Raw genomic sequence first — 17,748 nt, 5'->3', positions numbered from 1 at the left:
GAACCTGGAGGGGGCTCAATATTTTATTAAAACTAACGGATTTTTGCTGATGGTCTCACATCAGAGTTTAGAATTTTTGTTTATTGCAGTTTGAGATAGCTCAACTTTGCTCCTAAAGAATGAACTAAAATGCCAAAGAATGGATTAATTTTATTACTTGGTTACCAAAGAGTTACCAAAGAGTTTTTATGTTTGTTTTCCCAGTGCAGATACTAACAAAATCCAAAACATCATGTTGATAAGAAAAATGAGTAAAGACAAAAAATGAATAAAAATAGAGATTTTACATTTAAAGAAGATTTGTGTTTAATGTATATTATTCATTAATAACAAATTCCATAAGCAGCACTAAAAGGCTTAAACTCTTCAAAGGCTCAAATAAAAACAATAGTTTTGGGCTCCAAATTCTTTTTGAAGCCTCAAGGAGTCTTTGCAATGGATTTTCTGAAGTAAATTTTTTGGGAATTAAAATAAAAGACATGAATACCCTGCATAGAAAGTTTTATCCTTCTAACAGTTTTTAGAGGAAGAACAACACTGAAGGGCTTTTACTGGCAGAGCCTAGCCTGTAGCACTGGCTCTCAAGATTGGCGTTCCTCTAAAGTTCCAAGAAGACATCGCCAACTCATTGTCTAAGGCCTTCTGTACACTACCAAGTTTTGTTGACAAAAGGCAGTTTTTGTCGACAAAACAGTGAATACGTACACACTGCGATGTGACTTTTGTTGGCAAAAATGCCCTGCTTTGAAGACAAAATACAACCACCCTGAGAGACAAAAATCTTTTTCCTCTAAATTTTTGTCGACAAAGTGCCAGTGTAGACACTACACCTGATTTTATCGCTTTAATTGGCCTCCAGGAGGTGTCCCACAATGCCCATCGTGACCGCTCTGGTCAGCAGTTTGAACTCCACTGCCCTGCAGCCAGGTAAACAACCATCTGCCCCTACCCCTTAGAAGCACCGGGAATTCTTGAAATATTATTTCCTGTTTGCTCGGTGTGGAGCATCTTCCCAGGTGACCATGGCAGGTTATTGCAGCAAACGCTCTCCCACTTGGACCACTGCGTGGCTGCTGGATCTGCTCAGTATATGGAGAGACGAAGCTGTGCAGTCACAGCTGCGCTTGAGCCGTAGGAATTGGGATACGGGCACATTTCTTGTGTGACAAGAGCTATGATCAGTACATGCTGCAGTGCAGAGCAAAGATAAGGTAGCTGAGGCAGGAGTATCATAAGGTAAGGGAGGCAAACCGTCGCTCCGGTCCTGCACCTAAGACCTGCTGGTTCTATAAGGAGGTGGACACTATCCTCAGTGGCGACCCCACCTCCACTGCCGAGCCCCGTGGATACTTCGGCGGGCCTGGAGGCACTGCAAAGAGGACCTAACCTGGAGGACGAAGTCATTGATGAAGAGGTAGAGACAGATGATGTGGAGCTCCCGGTGGGGCAGGCAGCCAGGAACTGTTCACCACTCCAGAGGTGTCTAGCCAGTCTCAGCAGTTACTCTCCGGTGAGCAAGAAGCAGGAGAGGAGACACCTGGTAAGTGCCTGTGGGTCTGTGTAGTGTGGAGGTGGGTTCAGGATATAGAAATGTGGAAGGCTGGCTGTGTTTCTGTGAGCTGGACATTTCCCTATGTAGCTAATCAGTACGGCAGAACAGTGTGTTAATGCATGTCGAGATCTCATGGGAATCCTCCAGCGAGATCTCCAGGAAAGTTTCCTGGAGGTACTCGGAAATCCTCTGCTTAAGGTTCCTTGGCAGAGCAGCTTTGTTCCTTCCCCCATTGTAGGAAACTTTCCTGCGCCATTCGGCAATTACTTGTGCGGGGATCAAAGCATCACACAAGTGAGCAGCATAGGGTGCAGGGTGGAAGCCAGAAGCATGTAGTAGATGTACCTTCGTTTCCCTGCTTACCCTTAGCCATGAGATGTCTTCTAGTATGACCCCCGCCTCTAGAAAAGTGTGGGAGAATTTTAGAACTTTTCCCCCAGTTCCTTGCAGAGTGAGTGCTCTTTTCCCCATATGGAGCTCCCTCCCCCCTGCCAACACTCACCATGCTTTGGGTGTTCGCAGAGCTGTGTGCTTGCCAAGGGTCAGTGAGAAAGTGATTGTTATGTTGCAAAGGGTGTATTTTACTGAAATGTTTCAATGCTGTGCGTGAATTTAACAATCATGCTTCTGTGCATTGTTCCTTGGGCTTCGGTAGATGTGGCCTTCAGAAACACCCGCACACACTGGCCAAGCGTCTCTGCCAGATAAGAAAGCGCCCAACACAGAGCAAAGAAGACATGTTCCGGGAGGTACTGCACTCCTTCAATGCAGAGAAAAGGGAATGCAAGGAGTACTGGGAAGCTGAAAGGCAGGACAGAAAAGAAAACCAGGAGTTTGTTAAGGACACTACTGAGCGGGTGATTAAAGTAATGGAGGAGCAAACGCAAATGCTGAAGTCTTAATAATGCTGCAGACCAAGCAGATCCATGCCCACCCTCCCCTGCAGCACATTCAGAATTCTTTTCCATGTCCCCCTCTACCCCAACTCCGCCTGCACAGTCCTTTCCACTTTCTGCGACTTCTAGGTTTCTCCTTCACTCCACCCCCTCGGACAACTTTCATAATGATAGCTGGACCTACACGCAGCTCTGAAAGTCTGCCCTTCCCTGGTACCTCCTTTCCCACCAAGCATCTTTGTGTGTTTCTGTGTGCTGTTTCTTGTGCAATAATAACAAAATTTTTGAATGGTAACTCATCTGTATTTGTTTTCTACAAACAGAGATAGTAGGCACTGCCAATACATACACAGGCAGTTTATTCATGTGCTTGCTGGAATGTAAGGCCCCAAATGTCACCCATTACTTCCTAGGAAAACTACATGTAATGTAACATTGCAGCACCAATCACAGAGATATACATTACTGGTTCTCATTTTCAAAGTGTTGCCTCAAAGCCTCCCTGATTCGAACTGCCCCCCTCTGTGCTCCTCTGATAGCCCTGGTATCTGGCTACTCAAAATCAGCAGCCAAGCAGTCTGCCTCAACACTCCACCCCTGTGCAAACCTTTCACCCTTAGCTTCACAAAGATTATGCAACGTACAACATGAGGCTATGACAAGGGGAATATTATCCTCATTAAGGTCTAACCTGCCATAAAGGCATTGCCAGCGTGCCTTTAATCTGCCAAAGGCACATTCCACGGTCATCTGGCACATATTCAGCCTGTTGTTGAACCGCTCCTTACTGCTGTCCAGGTTTCCAGTGCAAGGTGTCATGAGCCACGGCTGAAAGGGGTACACCGGGTTTCCCAGGATTATGCTGGACATTTCAACATCCTCCACTGTAATCTTCTGGTTTGGAAAGAAAGTTCCCGCTTGTAGCTTTCTATACAGGCCGGTGTTCCTGAAGATGTGTGTGTCATGCACCTTCCCGGACCACCCCGAAATTATGTCAGTGAAACTCCCAAGGTGATCCACAAGTGCCTGCAACACCACGGAGAAGTACCCCTTCCTATTGATGTACTCTGTTGCAAGGTGGTCTGGTGCCAAAATTGGAATATGTGTGCCATCTATCGCCCCTCCACAGTTAGGGAAACCCATTTCAGCAAAGCCATCCTCTATTTCACACACATTTCCCAGAGTCACGGTCCTTCGTAGCAGGATGCGATTAATTGCCCTGCACACTTGCATTAACGCAGCCCCAACGGTCGACTTCCCGACTCCAAATTGATTCACGACCGACCGGTAGCAGTCTAGAGTTGCCAGCTTCCATGCATCAATTGCCATACACTTCTCTACTGATAGGGCAGCTCTCATTCTGGTATCCTTGTGCCGCAGCGCTAGGGCGAGCTCCACACAGAGTTCCAGGAAGGTAGCTTTCCGCATTTGAAAGTTCTGTAGCCATTGCTCGTCATCCCAGACCTGCATGATGATATGATCCCACCATTTAGTGCTTGTTTCACCAGTCCAAAAGCAACGGTCCTCCCTCTGCAGCTGTTCTGTGAATGCCAAAAGCAATCAAAAGTTGCTCCTATCCATATCCAACAGCATGTCAGGCGACTGGGAGTCTTCGTCACTTAGGAACTTCGCGATTAACTGCATTGCCATCCGCGATGTCTTGATGACAGTAACAGAGCATAGGATAGCAGTGCAGGATCCATCCTTCTCACAAAGATGCTGGGATGCACAGCAAAGAAGGGCCGTTGAAAAATGCCACGAAAGAAAGCTGGAAGCCCATGGAGTCCTGGGACTGAAAGCAATGCATTATGGGACACTGAGACTGGTCCCACGATGCGCTGCGATCCGCTCTGCCTTCCCACAACACCTAGCGACAGAAGGTGTCGAACTGAACTGTGGGATAGGTACCCACAGTGCATTGCTCACACTGTCGATGATAGTGCCCTAACTGTGGATACGCTCTGCTGACAAAGAGAGCGAGTGTGAACATGACATTCCGATTTTTATTATGCCGATCTTTGAGTGTCGACATCACTTTTATCAACAAAACTTGGTAGTGTAGATAAGGCCTAGGATCTGTGGCACTGCCTGTGACAAGGAAAGGACTAGTTATTATTAAAGTGATTCGTTCCAGTTCTTTTGATTTGGATAACATGCTCTTTGATCTTGTTCCAGATGTGTGAAATTCAACAGTAGCTTTCTACAGAGAATATTTATTATTAGAGAATCTTTGTCATTTCAGGGTGATCACTAGAAAGCATTTTCAATTGCAAAATTTGAATGTGGTCCATATCTAAGCTCAAAGAGGAGATCACACTTACAAATTAAAATTGACTAGCACTGTACCTTCAAAAAAAAAAAAAAAAGCAAGATGAAATACGTATATATATATATATATCTATTTATATTTTACCTGAAAAATCAACAGCACAAACGCCATACTGGTGATAGCCCTTTAATACTGACAGTGGTTTGATTGTCTCTGTATCCCAAATGTGTATTGAGGAATCCCGACCAACCTAAAATATAAAGGATTTTAGGCATTCTTTTGTATCTTGTAGTTGGTCATCATATTTTGTATTTTTGCTCAAAATAATCATTTTACCTTAAAATTTTAATTACATCAGTAAATAAACTGAAAAAATTAAAGTGATGATGTACTTCTCCCTCCTACCTCGTCTATCAAAATACCAAATATTATTGTAGTTCTGAAGTATCAACATGAAAATTCTCCCTCCTGCCTCTCACCTGTCACTCCCTCTCTGGCTGGCCCTCTCTTCCTTCCAGGGAAGGAAGAACTTGAAAAAATTAAATACAATTAACTAACGTTACAATGGAATTCTACACTGAAAAGAGTTTTTTGAGGGGGGGCTTACGTGTTTATTGTCTCAGTTATTTCTATGTCAGTTGTTTTCAGTTTACAAATAAAACTAATAGCTTGTAAAGTACTCTAGGCTCGAGAGCCAAACATAACTTCTTTCCTTTTCATGCATCATTACCAGTAATAAAGGTTTTGCAGGTCAAATTAGGTGATACCTATGCAATTCTATTACTTTCAGTAAGTTTGCAGCAATGCAGATGACTCAAATTTAGGAGAAAAGTTTCTTGGTGTCAAGTGTATTCTCTTTTAGCTATGTTGAGTGTGCAGGCATTACTAGTCTTTAGTTATCTGATCGCTTACTATTTGTTCTACAGTATCTGTGCCTCATTCAATACACAAATTGGCAGCTACAGAGGCAGACAGCTGCAGAAAAACAAAGGGCATTCCAATCTGGTTTAAGGCACCAGACTAGGACCTAGGGTTCTACTTGGTTCTGCCACATATTTACTACATGATGTCAGGCAAGCCTATCATAATGTGCATACCGGGGGGACTGAGGGGGGCGCTGAATCAACATTGTACGGGCAATCTGAATTATAACATTTCTTAATTTAAGTGCTTGACTTTGCAATCTTAGTGTTGTTTTAATACATATTTTAGAATCTACTGTATCTTAGGTAAATTTTTATTCAAATATTTTCATCTTTCAAAAGTCAATACATAAACGTGTACTATATAAAACTTAAAGCGGTTTACTATATAATCAAAAATCTCTAACTAGGCCAATTTGTTTGCTTAATCTCAAACATACTTTTTACCCAGATTACACATATTACCAACATAAGTGTAAATTCTTTACTGAGAATTTGGTGAGCTGTCTAGTTAATAATCATTTGTCTTTATCTATACCAACACAGTTTCTTAGCCTCTGGGTTCACTAATTAAAACTCAAAATATTCTCTCAAAATCAAGCCATAAATTCTAGACGTGAGAACAAAGCTTTTGAAAGAAGATGTTTATCAGAAAAGGATGCCTGTTAAAAAGTATTAAATGTATGTACTATCTGGAGATTGATAAAATAGCATCTTATTGTAAATAATAACAGCACTGAAATTTTGAGCATACATATAGAATTCAGACATATGATCATATAAAACAGTCTGGAAATCCAGAATATGAGAAAATTTGTTTTTGACAGATACCTTTAACAATATAAAAATGTTATATGTATTCAGTTTTTTTCTATATGTTATCTTACAGTGGCAACACAATATAATGTTGATTTTAAAAAAATGTTAATTTATTCATGCTCATTTGAGAGTTAATCAGTTATAAACTCAGTCAGTTGTCAAAATTGATGAAATATATCTAACTGGAAAAAAGTAGGGCTGTTGATTAATTGCAGTTAACTCATGCGATTAACCAAAAAAATAACTGTGATTAAAAAAATTAATGGCGAATAATCGCACTGTTAAACAATAGAATACCAATTGAAATTTATTAAATATTTTTGGATGTTTGTCTACATTTTAAAATATATTGATTTAAATTACAATACAGAATGCAAAGTGTACAGTGCTCACTTTATATTATTATTTTTTATTACAAATATTTGCACTGTAAAAATGATAAACAAAAGAAATAGTATTTTTCAATTCACCTCATACAAGAACTGTAGTGCAATCTCTTTATCATGAAAGTGTAACTTACAAATGTAGATTTTTTTTTTTGTTACATAACCACTCAAAAACAAAACAGTGTAAAACTTTAGAGCCTACAAGTCGACTCAGTCCTACTTCTTGTTCAGCCAATTGCTAAGACAAACAAGTTTGTTTACATTTATGGGAGATAATGCTGCCAGCTTCTTATTTACAATGTCACCTAACAGTGAGAACAGGCATTCACATGGCACTTTTGTAGCCGGCTTTGCAAGGTCAAGGTATTTACATACCAGATATGCTAAACATTCGTATGCCCCTTCGTGCTTCGGCCATGATTCCAGAGAACACGCTTCCATGCCGATGATGCTCATTAAAAAAATAATGCATTAAGTAAGTTTGTGACTGAACTCCTTGGGGGAGAATTGTATGTCTTCTACTCTGTTTTACCCACATTCTGCTATATATTTCATGTATCATCAGGTAGCCGTGTTAGTCTATATCCACAAAAACAACAAGGAGTCCGGTGGCACCTTAAAGACTAACAGAAAGTGGGTTTTTTACCCACGAAAGCTTATACCCAAATAAATCTGTTAGTCTTTCAGGTGCTACCAGACTTCTTCTTGTTTTTATATATTTCATGTTATAGCAGTTTCGGATGATGACCCAGCAAATTTTCGTTTTAAGAACATTTTCACAGCAGATTGGTACCTTCTTTGCGTTTTGTCCAATGTGAGATTTCTAAGGATAGATACAGCACTCGACCCAAGGTTTAAGAATCTGAAGTGCCTTCCAAAATCTGAAAGAGACGAGGAGTGGAGCATGCTTTGAGAAGTCTTAAAAGAGCAACACTCTGATGCGGAAACTACAGAACTCGAACCAACAAAAAAGACATTGTAAACAAGACGTGGGCAGCATTATCTCGTGCAAATTGTAACCAAATTTGTCTGAGTGACTGGCTGAAATAGGACTGAGTGGACTTGTAGGTTCTAAAGTTTTACATTGTTTTATTTTTGAATGCAGTTATTTTTGGTATATAATTCTACATTTGCAAGTTCAATTTTCATTATAAAGAGATTGCACTACAGTACTTGTATTAGGTGAATTGAAAAATACTATTTCTTTTGTTTTTTACAGTGCAAATATTTGTAATAAAAAATAAATATAAAGTGAGCACTGTACACGTTGTATTCTGTAATTGAAATCAATATATTTGAAAACGTAGAAAACATCCAAAAATATTTAAATAAATGGTATTCTATTATTGTTTAACAGTCGCGATTAATTTTTTTAATCGCTTGGCAGCCCTAGAAAAAAGCTGTGGTTCTCAATTTTTAGACCTCTCTCTGTCCCCAACACAATTTCAAAAATTCACCTGCATATTTGTAGACTGCAAAATCCTAAATATGCATGTGTAAATTTACTAAAGTACTGTAACTTCAAATTTCTAATGCATATAAACATGTATCCTACCTGGCCTGTTGCCACGTAGTCCTTTAAGGGATGAATAGCAAGGCAAAGAATGTCATCATCATGACCCAGATAAAAGCGCTGCGTGTTCTGCTGCCGACTGTATACGACGCCCACTGCTGCAACATGGTATACAATTTCACCAGTCTGAGTGTAAAATAGATTACTCCGACAATCATAACCTCTGTAACTAATTAAAAAAATAGTTTTTAGATCAAGATCACAAGCATAGATGCTAAGTAGTTAACAATATAAAAACAATCAGGACACATTTAATTCTTAAATTAGGTAACACCTCAGAAATGATATACCAAGTACTACATAGGAGTATTAAAAATGATTCACATCTCTATTCCCAAAGAATACCACTTTACAAATTTCAAATAATATGCAAAGATCATTACATCTACCCTTAACTTGAAAGAGAACGTTTATTAACAGTAATGCTTTACAAGAAGTTTAGAACAGGAAGTAAAGACTAATATTTTTTTCCAAATGAAACTGCAGGGGGAATTTAGTTAGACTGCATGCAATTGTACAGGTTGGAATTTGTCTGGAATACCAGGCTTAACATTTTCTTTCTACATCACAAGTGGCCAAGATCCTAGGTGAATTTGGTCAGGAGTTTTCAGTCAAAATGATTTTTCAATGGAAAATGCATTTTATTTCAGGTTGGTTCAACACAGATCAAAACATTTCAGTTTGTTGAACTGAGCTAAAACATTTTGTTTTGAATCAGTTTAGTGTTCAACTGCACCTGCCTGTGGTACTGCAGTGCTTCATGCCTCATTCTCTCTTAAAGGCTAGGGTTTGGGGCTGGACTTCATCTCTCTTGAGGCACCACAGTTTCTCTTTTAACCCAACTGTGTGGTGCATCCTGGGAGTCATGTGACTGTGGCTGCATCATGGGAGATGTAGTCCAGTTGATAAGGAAAAATGAAAGCATGAGGCACCCAAAATACAACTCCCAGAACGAAATGCAACAGCACAGGCAGATGCAGTTGTCAAAAGACTCAAAAGAAAGCATTTAGTTTCAATGAACATGTCAAAACAAATCATTTTTGCCATCTCAAAATCTAAATCTTTGGAACTTTTCTTTCAAAGATTTGGATATTTCAAATTTTTGTCCTGATTTGACACAAAAACAAATATTGAAATATTAGAATTTCTCACAGGACAGAAATTCTGCTTTTCATTTAGCGCTAGTCTTTGGTTTTGAGTGTAGCTCATGATTCAGTAGGTGGCACTTTGGTTGACTTCTGGGTCAAAACAATACTCCATCAGCAAAGGGCTCCATTACCACAATGCTGGAGTATTGTTTTGAGCCAGTAGTCAACCAAAGTGCCACCTACCGATTCATGCAGTACTGAGGAGTTGCAGTACCTGCGTTACTTCTTGCAGTATCAAGGAGTTTTTTGGAGTCTATCATTCAAGTAGTGAGCCAAAACCTACTTAGTCTGTGAAATCTAAGAGGATCGCAGAACAAAATAATATGATGACTCCAGGCAGTATATCTGTGTCATGATCAGAAATAAAAATATCTTTACTGTAAGTACATACCAAAAAAAAATGACATGAAGGATTTATCATGCCATCAGAATCCCAAAACATCTACTGGCTGGATCCTTCCCAATGTCAAAGATCCTTTTGCCATCACCAATCTGATGGCTGGCTCCTCCCAGAGGAATTCCTCCTGACACCTATTCAAGGATGCCTCCCCTCTTCACTTTCTCATTCCAGAAACCCACTTTGACTCCTTTGCTTAGGGTGGCTCCATTGCTCTTTATTTAGCTCGGTAAGTATGCCATAGCCATCACTGTGCACAATCATGGCTTTTACTACCATCATTATGCTGATGATTCACAAATCTACCCCTCTATTGATAAGTTATCTCCCATCATCCAATGTAGTATCTTGGTCTTCTTTCTGACATCTCTTTGTGGATGTCCACTTGGCATCTTAAGCTCAGCGTAACCAAAACTGAGCACTTGACCTTTCCTCACAAGTCCTTCCCTTTGCTCCCACTCTCTATCACCATGGTCAACGCTATCATCACCCCAGTCTTTCAGGCCCACAACCTAGGTGTCATTTTTCACTTGGTCTTCTCATTGCACCCACACATTCAAGCCATTTATAAATCTTGCCTCTTTTTCTTAGACAACATCTCTGAAATCAAGCCTTTCCTCTGACTACAAACTGAAAACTCACATCCTTTTATCATCATTTCATGCCTTCCCTATTACAACTTTTCTTCACTCCTCCAATCTATTTAGAATGCTGCTGCTGAAATAATCTTTGAGGTTTGTCACTCTGACCAAATCAACCTCCTCTTTAAGTTTCCTCCACTGGCTACTCATTCAGCTCCACATCAAACACAAGCGTCTTGTTTTAAACTTTAAGGACATTCATAACTTAATCCCATTGTAGCTATCTGATCTAGTTACCAATAGTGATCCACCAGCATTCCCAGCCTTTGTCTCCCAAAAGTTAGCTTCTCCATTAAATATCTCCATGCTTACTCCCATGACAGTTATCTGTAATTATGATTTAAATTTGTATACTATAACATCAGAAGGCAATCTGTTTTATTTGAATCACTGACACTCATTACAGATAACACACAGTGAGGCTACCTGCCTCATTGTAAAGTGACTATTCACAGTCAGCAGGAGAGGCACATTCAGAAAATATGTAAAGTTCTTTTGTAAAGCAGACTTAAGCATACAACTCAGAGCAACATGTTGATTTATGTTTTGAGCATCCATTGCTCTCAAATACTTGTGAAGAAACACTTATATAACTTCATGAACAATTTTACATCTTCTGTAGATCCAACAAGGAGAGGTTATTTAACAGCAGTCACTATAGTTCTTGGAGAATACTGACTCTACATGTTCATGCTGTGGAGATGTGCTGTCAGCACTGCCCAGCTTTGGAAACTTCTGTGCCCACTGAACAGTGCATGAACAACCCACAGCAGACCCTTAACTCCCTGACTCCAGGGCTTGCTCCTCACTTTACTTTCTGTTTAAAGATAGAAGAAAGCAGATAAAAAACAACATTATTTGGTCCTGCCCCCCCCCCCAAGTTTCTGAAGCCACCATAAAAGGCCCAGGAATGTATGAAAAAGAATGTATTGGAAAAAAATTATAGCTACAAGATATATAAAACGTAAGCTATTAATAAAAAGTGTCTGTAGTGGCTTGGAGTGGTCCCTCCCTGTCAGTGTCAGAGGGAGACCACTTCGACTCGCTACGCCACCTAGCACCTGAGAGCTGATCAACAGGGGATTAGCAAAGTAAGTCAGTAAAGAGTCTAGGGTGCTGGCCCCTCATGACAGGACAACTGGCAGCCTTTAGCCCAGCCCCCTGGCTGGGGCGGACAACCACCACAATCAGGCTCAGGCCCTCTGGGCCGGGCAGAGCAGTAACAGTCTGGCTGGAGCAGGCAGCAAGCAGGTCAGGCTCCGCCCTCTAAGCAGCGCAGAGCAATAGTACACAGTCAGGCTCAAGACCTCTCAGAGGGCCGAGAAAAAGAAGTCTATGGCCCACCTCCTTGGCTGGGCAGACAGCAAACAACTGCAGGGCATTCGGCCTATGGTGGGTGGGCTGCCAACCCAGGGTGGGGTTGGCAGCAGTGGGTAGGGGGACCCAGGCCCACCCTAGGGACCAGGGCCCTAACAGTGGCAGGAAATCCTGCCACTGGGTCAGCGGGGATCCTGCCAAAACATGCTGACCATGGTTTCAGCAACACAACCGGACTACTGTCTGGTTTCCCTGGGCTACTTCCTACCCATACCTGTTCATAGGGCTTAATCACTCATGGGCCCTCAGGCTCCTTGGGATACTCCGCCACTGGCAGTTCCAGCAGCTCCTCAGGGTATTTGCCTGGCAGCAGCTCTTCCTGGTATTACTTCAGAAGTAAAGGTTGATAGAGCTCAGTCGCTGGTTCAGGGGCCAGCAACAAGGCAGCAACATCTGACTCCTTCCCTGGCTCTCCCTCAACTGAGCTGGAGGCTCTGCCTCTTATACTTCTTGTTCAGCCTGGCTCTGCCCACCCCGGGGCGGGGAGTCCTCCCTGTCAGAGTCAGAGGGAGGCCACTCTGCCTCGCTACAGTGTCTTAGTGCAAAACAGTTTAGAGATGATTGGAAATTTGAACCAGAATTTGGTGAATCAGACTCAGTAATGGAACAATCCTACCCAGAGCACAGTCTCCTATCTATTTGTCAGACTCTGACACAAACAACTCCAATGAATGGTTTACAGTTGATGAATGATAACGTGGTCCAAAAGTGACTAGATGAAACCAAAGGAATCAAGCAGGAGGATCAGCAAGATGAAACTCCAGAACCCAATGACCTAGAGAAGGATGAGCTGGAGCTGGATTCTGAGAGACTCCTTGGGACCATTAAAGAAAAGCAGCCATACAGACTGGAGTGTAGGTACAATATGTACCATAAACAAAGCACCACAAAATAAATGGACAGCTGCACTCTGAATTAGCTGAAGTTGCCAAATCATCTTCAAGTAATGTTTCAAGTATAACATACATAAGTGAGGCTATATGGAGGTGACAAAGGTATGGGTTGTCAAGTCAGTTGACAGTCACTTGCAAAAGAAAAAAATAACCTCCTCGTAAAATGAATATTTACAAAAACTGATTGCTGCTATCTTGGCATCTAGAACAAGCTGAAGAACCAACATGATCCCAAATTTGTGAACACTAGGTTTCAAGTTACATATTGACTCAAACATGGGCAATATTAATAAATGCCTTGTCCAAAGGTTATTAATAAACAATTGAATAAGACTGGTCCCAAAACCAATCCCTGAGGAATTCCACTAGTAACCTCTCTCCAGTCTGATACCTCACCTTAGCCAGTTCCCTATACACCTTACAATTCTACTACCGATCCCCATCTTCTCTAATTTAACAAATAAATTTCCTATGTGGTACTGTGTCAAATTCTTGACTGAAGTCCAAATATATTAGACGTACTGCATTTCCCTTATCTAAGAAATCAGTTATTTTTTCAAGAATGGAAATCAGGTAGTCTGGCATGATCTACCTTTGGTACATCCATGTTACATTACATCCCCTTTACCATTCATTTAATTATTCTTTCCTTAATAATTTGTTCTAAAGCCTTGCATACTACTGAGATAAGAAAACCAGAATTGTAATTTCCCAGATCACTTCTTTTCCCTTTCTTAAATATAGATATCACAATAGCTATTCTCCAGTCAAATGGTACTACTCGTAAATAAAGAATTATTAAAAATCCTTGCTACCAAACTAGCAAACCCATGTGCCAGTGCTTTCTGTATTCCATGATGAAAGATATCCAATTCCCCTGATTTGAGCACATTAAGCTCTAAGTTTTCCTTCCACCTTAGATGTGGTGATTTTCATTTCTAGCACTCATTTCCTTCAGCCGTATTGCCTTCATGCACATGTTCCATGTTAGCATCCTTATTGATAACTGAGGTCAAGTATTCATTTAGTTTTGGGGCTATACCTAGATTACCTTTGAACTCCTTCGCATCCACACGGCATAGCAGCCCAACCACACCCTTAGTTATTCTCTTTTTATTTATATAACTAAAAAACCTCAATATTTATTTTAATTTCCTTGGCAAGAGCTAATTCAGTTTGACTTGTAGCAAATTTCAATGACATTTTCTAACCTTCACAATGTAGCTTTCTTTGCAGATCAACCCCTTTTTCCATTTCCTACAGGAAATGTAGGAAATTTACTGTTTACTTCTAATAATCTTTTTGACATGGTTATTCATCTAACTTGGTTCACAACTTTCCTTACAAGTTTTTTCCTTTGCTGGGGATGCCAATTTCAGATAATTTTTGAATAACTGATTTGAAGAAATGTCATGCCTCCTACACATTTGAGTCCTTGAGTTGTTCAGTTCAGTTGACTTCTTTGATTAATTCCCTTAATTTCCCAAAGTCTGCTTTTTTAAAATCATTTCAGAAACCAACCCTAGAGGAAATCTCTAAAAGTTGTTTAGTGGCATTTAGGATGGCGAGCATCAGTGTCTCATTTGACAAAATTTGCACAGTATCATCATGACCTTCGTAATATGCATTTATCAAACCTCACAAAGCAGATTTCCATTCTGCCACAGAGTCATCGTTTGGTAGGAAGTGCAATATTAGTTGGTTTCCATATACTTCCTTAAAATTTTACAAAGTTTTGTTTAATACAGGGAGGAAGTTATATTTCTGCCTATTATTCTAATGTAATAACTATAATATTTTTCTTAATTCCCTCCACTTCCCTTCTTTTAATAGAAATACTTTCAGTTATGAAAAATAATGGGAAAAATTACTATTAATCCTGAAAAAATATTCAGATATAGCCCAGGTTCAAGACTTCAATGAGTTTTAACAATTTGGGAAGTATGAAGTATTAATCAGTTACTGAGTTTATTAGAGTCAAAAAAGATGTGAAACTGGGTATGAAGTTTCTTAAAGGGCCAATTTTGAATTAAATTCCTAAATTAATACATTTACTTGTAAATTCTCCAAAAATTAGTTCTTTATTCAAAGAGTATGTGCTGAATTTTGGGGAGGACATGCTATATTTTTCTTAGATAACAAAGAGGCTGATACCCTGCTTTCAGTAGAAAACTCAACTCAGTCTTAACTATAGAGTCACTGGTAAAGCCAGAGAAAGAGAGATTCATTCCCAGAAGCAAAAAAATATGGTTAGGTGACATTCAAGTCTTATATTTGGAAAGCACTATAAAATAATGACACACCAACTGAGTTACCAGTAGGAATTTCATGGTGTAATCTAGCTGGGCAGCAAAACCACTGCGGTATATACATTTAGTTTAAAGACTTGTGTGGCTGTAAAAAGTGTCTAAAATACAGCATCTGATCTTAATAATTTTCACTTGGTTCATCACATATTTAAATCTTACATTTATATATTTGTTGCCACAACTTTATAACAGAAAATGAATCTTTCCAGGCTGCTTTTAGAGAAAACTCAATTTTTCATACCCATGGACAAAGTGTAATCTTATACTGTTCCCTGGAGCTCTCTCTCTTCTTTTAGAAGCTGCACTTTTTCGTTTTTCTTTGCATTGCTCTTTAAGCTGAGGTAGATCTTCTTTGTAAACCTTTATGAAAGAGTACACATACATATAAACAAATATGTTTTCAGGAAGAACAAGTATCTAAGAAATAAACCTATAGATCAGCTCAGTTTCAGAATGGCACATTGACATTACTGCAAACATTTGCAATGACTGTAGCCAACTGGGCATACAATTTGTTTTTAAATTACAAACAATACAGCATGTTATGAAGTGTTGTGAATACATCCAGTCACTGAGCTTTCTGTTGTCTTTGAATGTGTCAGCTACTGGCAATGGGCCAAATCCTAACATCCTTGCTCAATTTCTATTCAGTCCTTACTCAGGTAAAACTCCCATTGACTTCAGCGTTTTTCTTGAGAAAGGACCAAGTAAACCCTTGGGAAATATTTCAGGATTTGTCCCTGTGCCATTAAAACTCAAGTCTTACCTGTCGACGGTATGTGATCTGAGTCTCTTGTTCAATTTCAGAGTCTAGCTCTGGAACATCAGATTGATCTGAATCTGATTCATCACTGTTAGAATCAACCAGACTTTCTGTGATCAAGAAAACCAAAACGTAGATGGAAACAATTAATTAAAATAGTACATGGTTCAGAAAAATACTGCAACACTTCTGGCTTATGCCTGACTGCTGATATTTACTACAACATGAGCTACTAAACCATGATAAGATCATCTGAAATTATCATCAGTTCTCTTAATACAACAGTACTTTCAAATTTGGACTGCTCGCTTTTTTCTTCCTTTTTGATAGCTAGGCTTCACATATTAAACTCACTTCACAGGCAGTGTGGTCCAGTGGACAGGGCACTTGACTGGAAGACCTGGATTCCATTCTTGGCTCTGTGAATGAGCTGCTAAGTGAATTTGGGCAAGATGTGTCTGTACCTTAGCTTCCCCTACTGATGACCTCTTGTGGTCCCTTCCAGCCCTACATTTCTCTGTTTCTATAATATGTATGCACAAAAGCAGGTTTTTGTAGATACAAGTTTATTCACCTTTGAATATTGGACCCAGTGCATCATATTTACTTTTGGGAGCAGATTCCAGGGGCATGGGTCCTCCACTGACAATGTCTTGTTACCAGATATGTAAAGTTTAAATTCTGGAGCCAACAGTGAGAATGACCCAACAGATTTTAACTTCAGTGGTGGTTCAAGAGCAGAAAGCCCCTTTCACATAAATGGATCTTAGATCATTGAGGGATCATAACAAAGAAAGTGAATTACACACAAATGTAGACATACATACTACAGAGAACTGGTGATACGTGCCTGAGATTCTGAAACACATTGGTGAAGACTAATGTTACATTTGCAACTGTTCATGTCATTAGATCCTTCCCCATATTATTAGATTCACTTCTGTCTTACTGCAAATGAGCTCTAATCAATTCACTCACATCCATTCTCATTTCCATGAGGTATTGTAAAAGCACAAAGATCTCAGTATCAGAGGGTCACAGGTGGGGGCTGCCCCATATTGCCGCCTGCGGGGTCAAATGTAGTATTGCAGGTGTCCCTAGTCCACAAGTTAGGGGCGTGTGGTTGGAACAGAGCGGCCTGTGCCATAAGCTTGGAGTTAAATAATAGCAAATTCAGAATCTGTCTGCACCTTTAAATAAACAAATGAAACCTCAAAGGCAAGCACTTAGTTGCAGTGCTAGAAGGCAAGACCCTGACCTGGCCCTGGGGTTCTGGGCTAGCACTGAAAATCTCATCTGTCCCAGTCTCACCCAGTTCTGACCCTGAGTATTAGCAAACAAGCCTTCTTAACTGGCCTGCTGGCTCTTGATTGGTCAGTGTCCCTGCTTAGCCCTGCAAACCTCTGGAGGACTGTGCCTTGTTGATAGCCCAGCATGAGCAAGGAAGTATTCAGGGTGATGCCTCCAGCAGGGGGACAGGGAAGGCCTGACAGGCTCCATCAGATGGAGTTTGATCAAATGCACATTTAAGTCATCTGATTATTGGTGGCACTGCCAGAAAAGCATATAATTTGTCTTTCCTAACAGCTGTACGTACATACTGAATAGGATGGCTAATTAGTTGCAACCTTGTAGGGGCCCCAGTTGTGAGAATGTGAGGAAAAAAGAGGAAATATTCATCACTCCTTTTTTGGATTTCTCTGAGAAAGTAAACAATCAATAGAATCTAAAATTGCCATTAAAGCCAACAAAACCAGCATGAATATTTTATTTCTGCCCACTGACAGAAAGAGCCTATCAGT

General features: G+C 40.2%; 1 protein-coding gene across 4 annotated transcripts in view; it reads right to left on the bottom strand.

Annotated features, from left to right (window-relative positions):
* The window catches only part of EML5 (EMAP like 5), a 329,289-nt gene that overhangs the window by 192,702 nt on the left and 118,839 nt on the right, over positions 1-17,748 (bottom strand). For all 4 annotated transcript variants that reach the window (XM_065403925.1, XM_065403928.1, XM_065403927.1 and 1 more), the window contains exons 12-15: positions 15,950-16,056; positions 15,425-15,543; positions 8,401-8,587; positions 4,862-4,967 (exon numbers count right to left, since the gene is read on the bottom strand). In XM_065403925.1, coding sequence (XP_065259997.1) covers positions 4,862-4,967; positions 8,401-8,587; positions 15,425-15,543; positions 15,950-16,056 — 519 coding nt within the window. The remainder of the gene's footprint in view (positions 1-4,861; positions 4,968-8,400; positions 8,588-15,424; positions 15,544-15,949; positions 16,057-17,748) is intronic.

Source organism: Emys orbicularis, chromosome 4 (genome assembly GCF_028017835.1).
Source record: "Emys orbicularis isolate rEmyOrb1 chromosome 4, rEmyOrb1.hap1, whole genome shotgun sequence".
Taxonomy (NCBI): domain Eukaryota; kingdom Metazoa; phylum Chordata; order Testudines; family Emydidae; genus Emys; species Emys orbicularis.
Note: the sequence above shows the minus strand (reverse complement) of the source record. Positions and strands in the feature narration are given on the sequence as shown.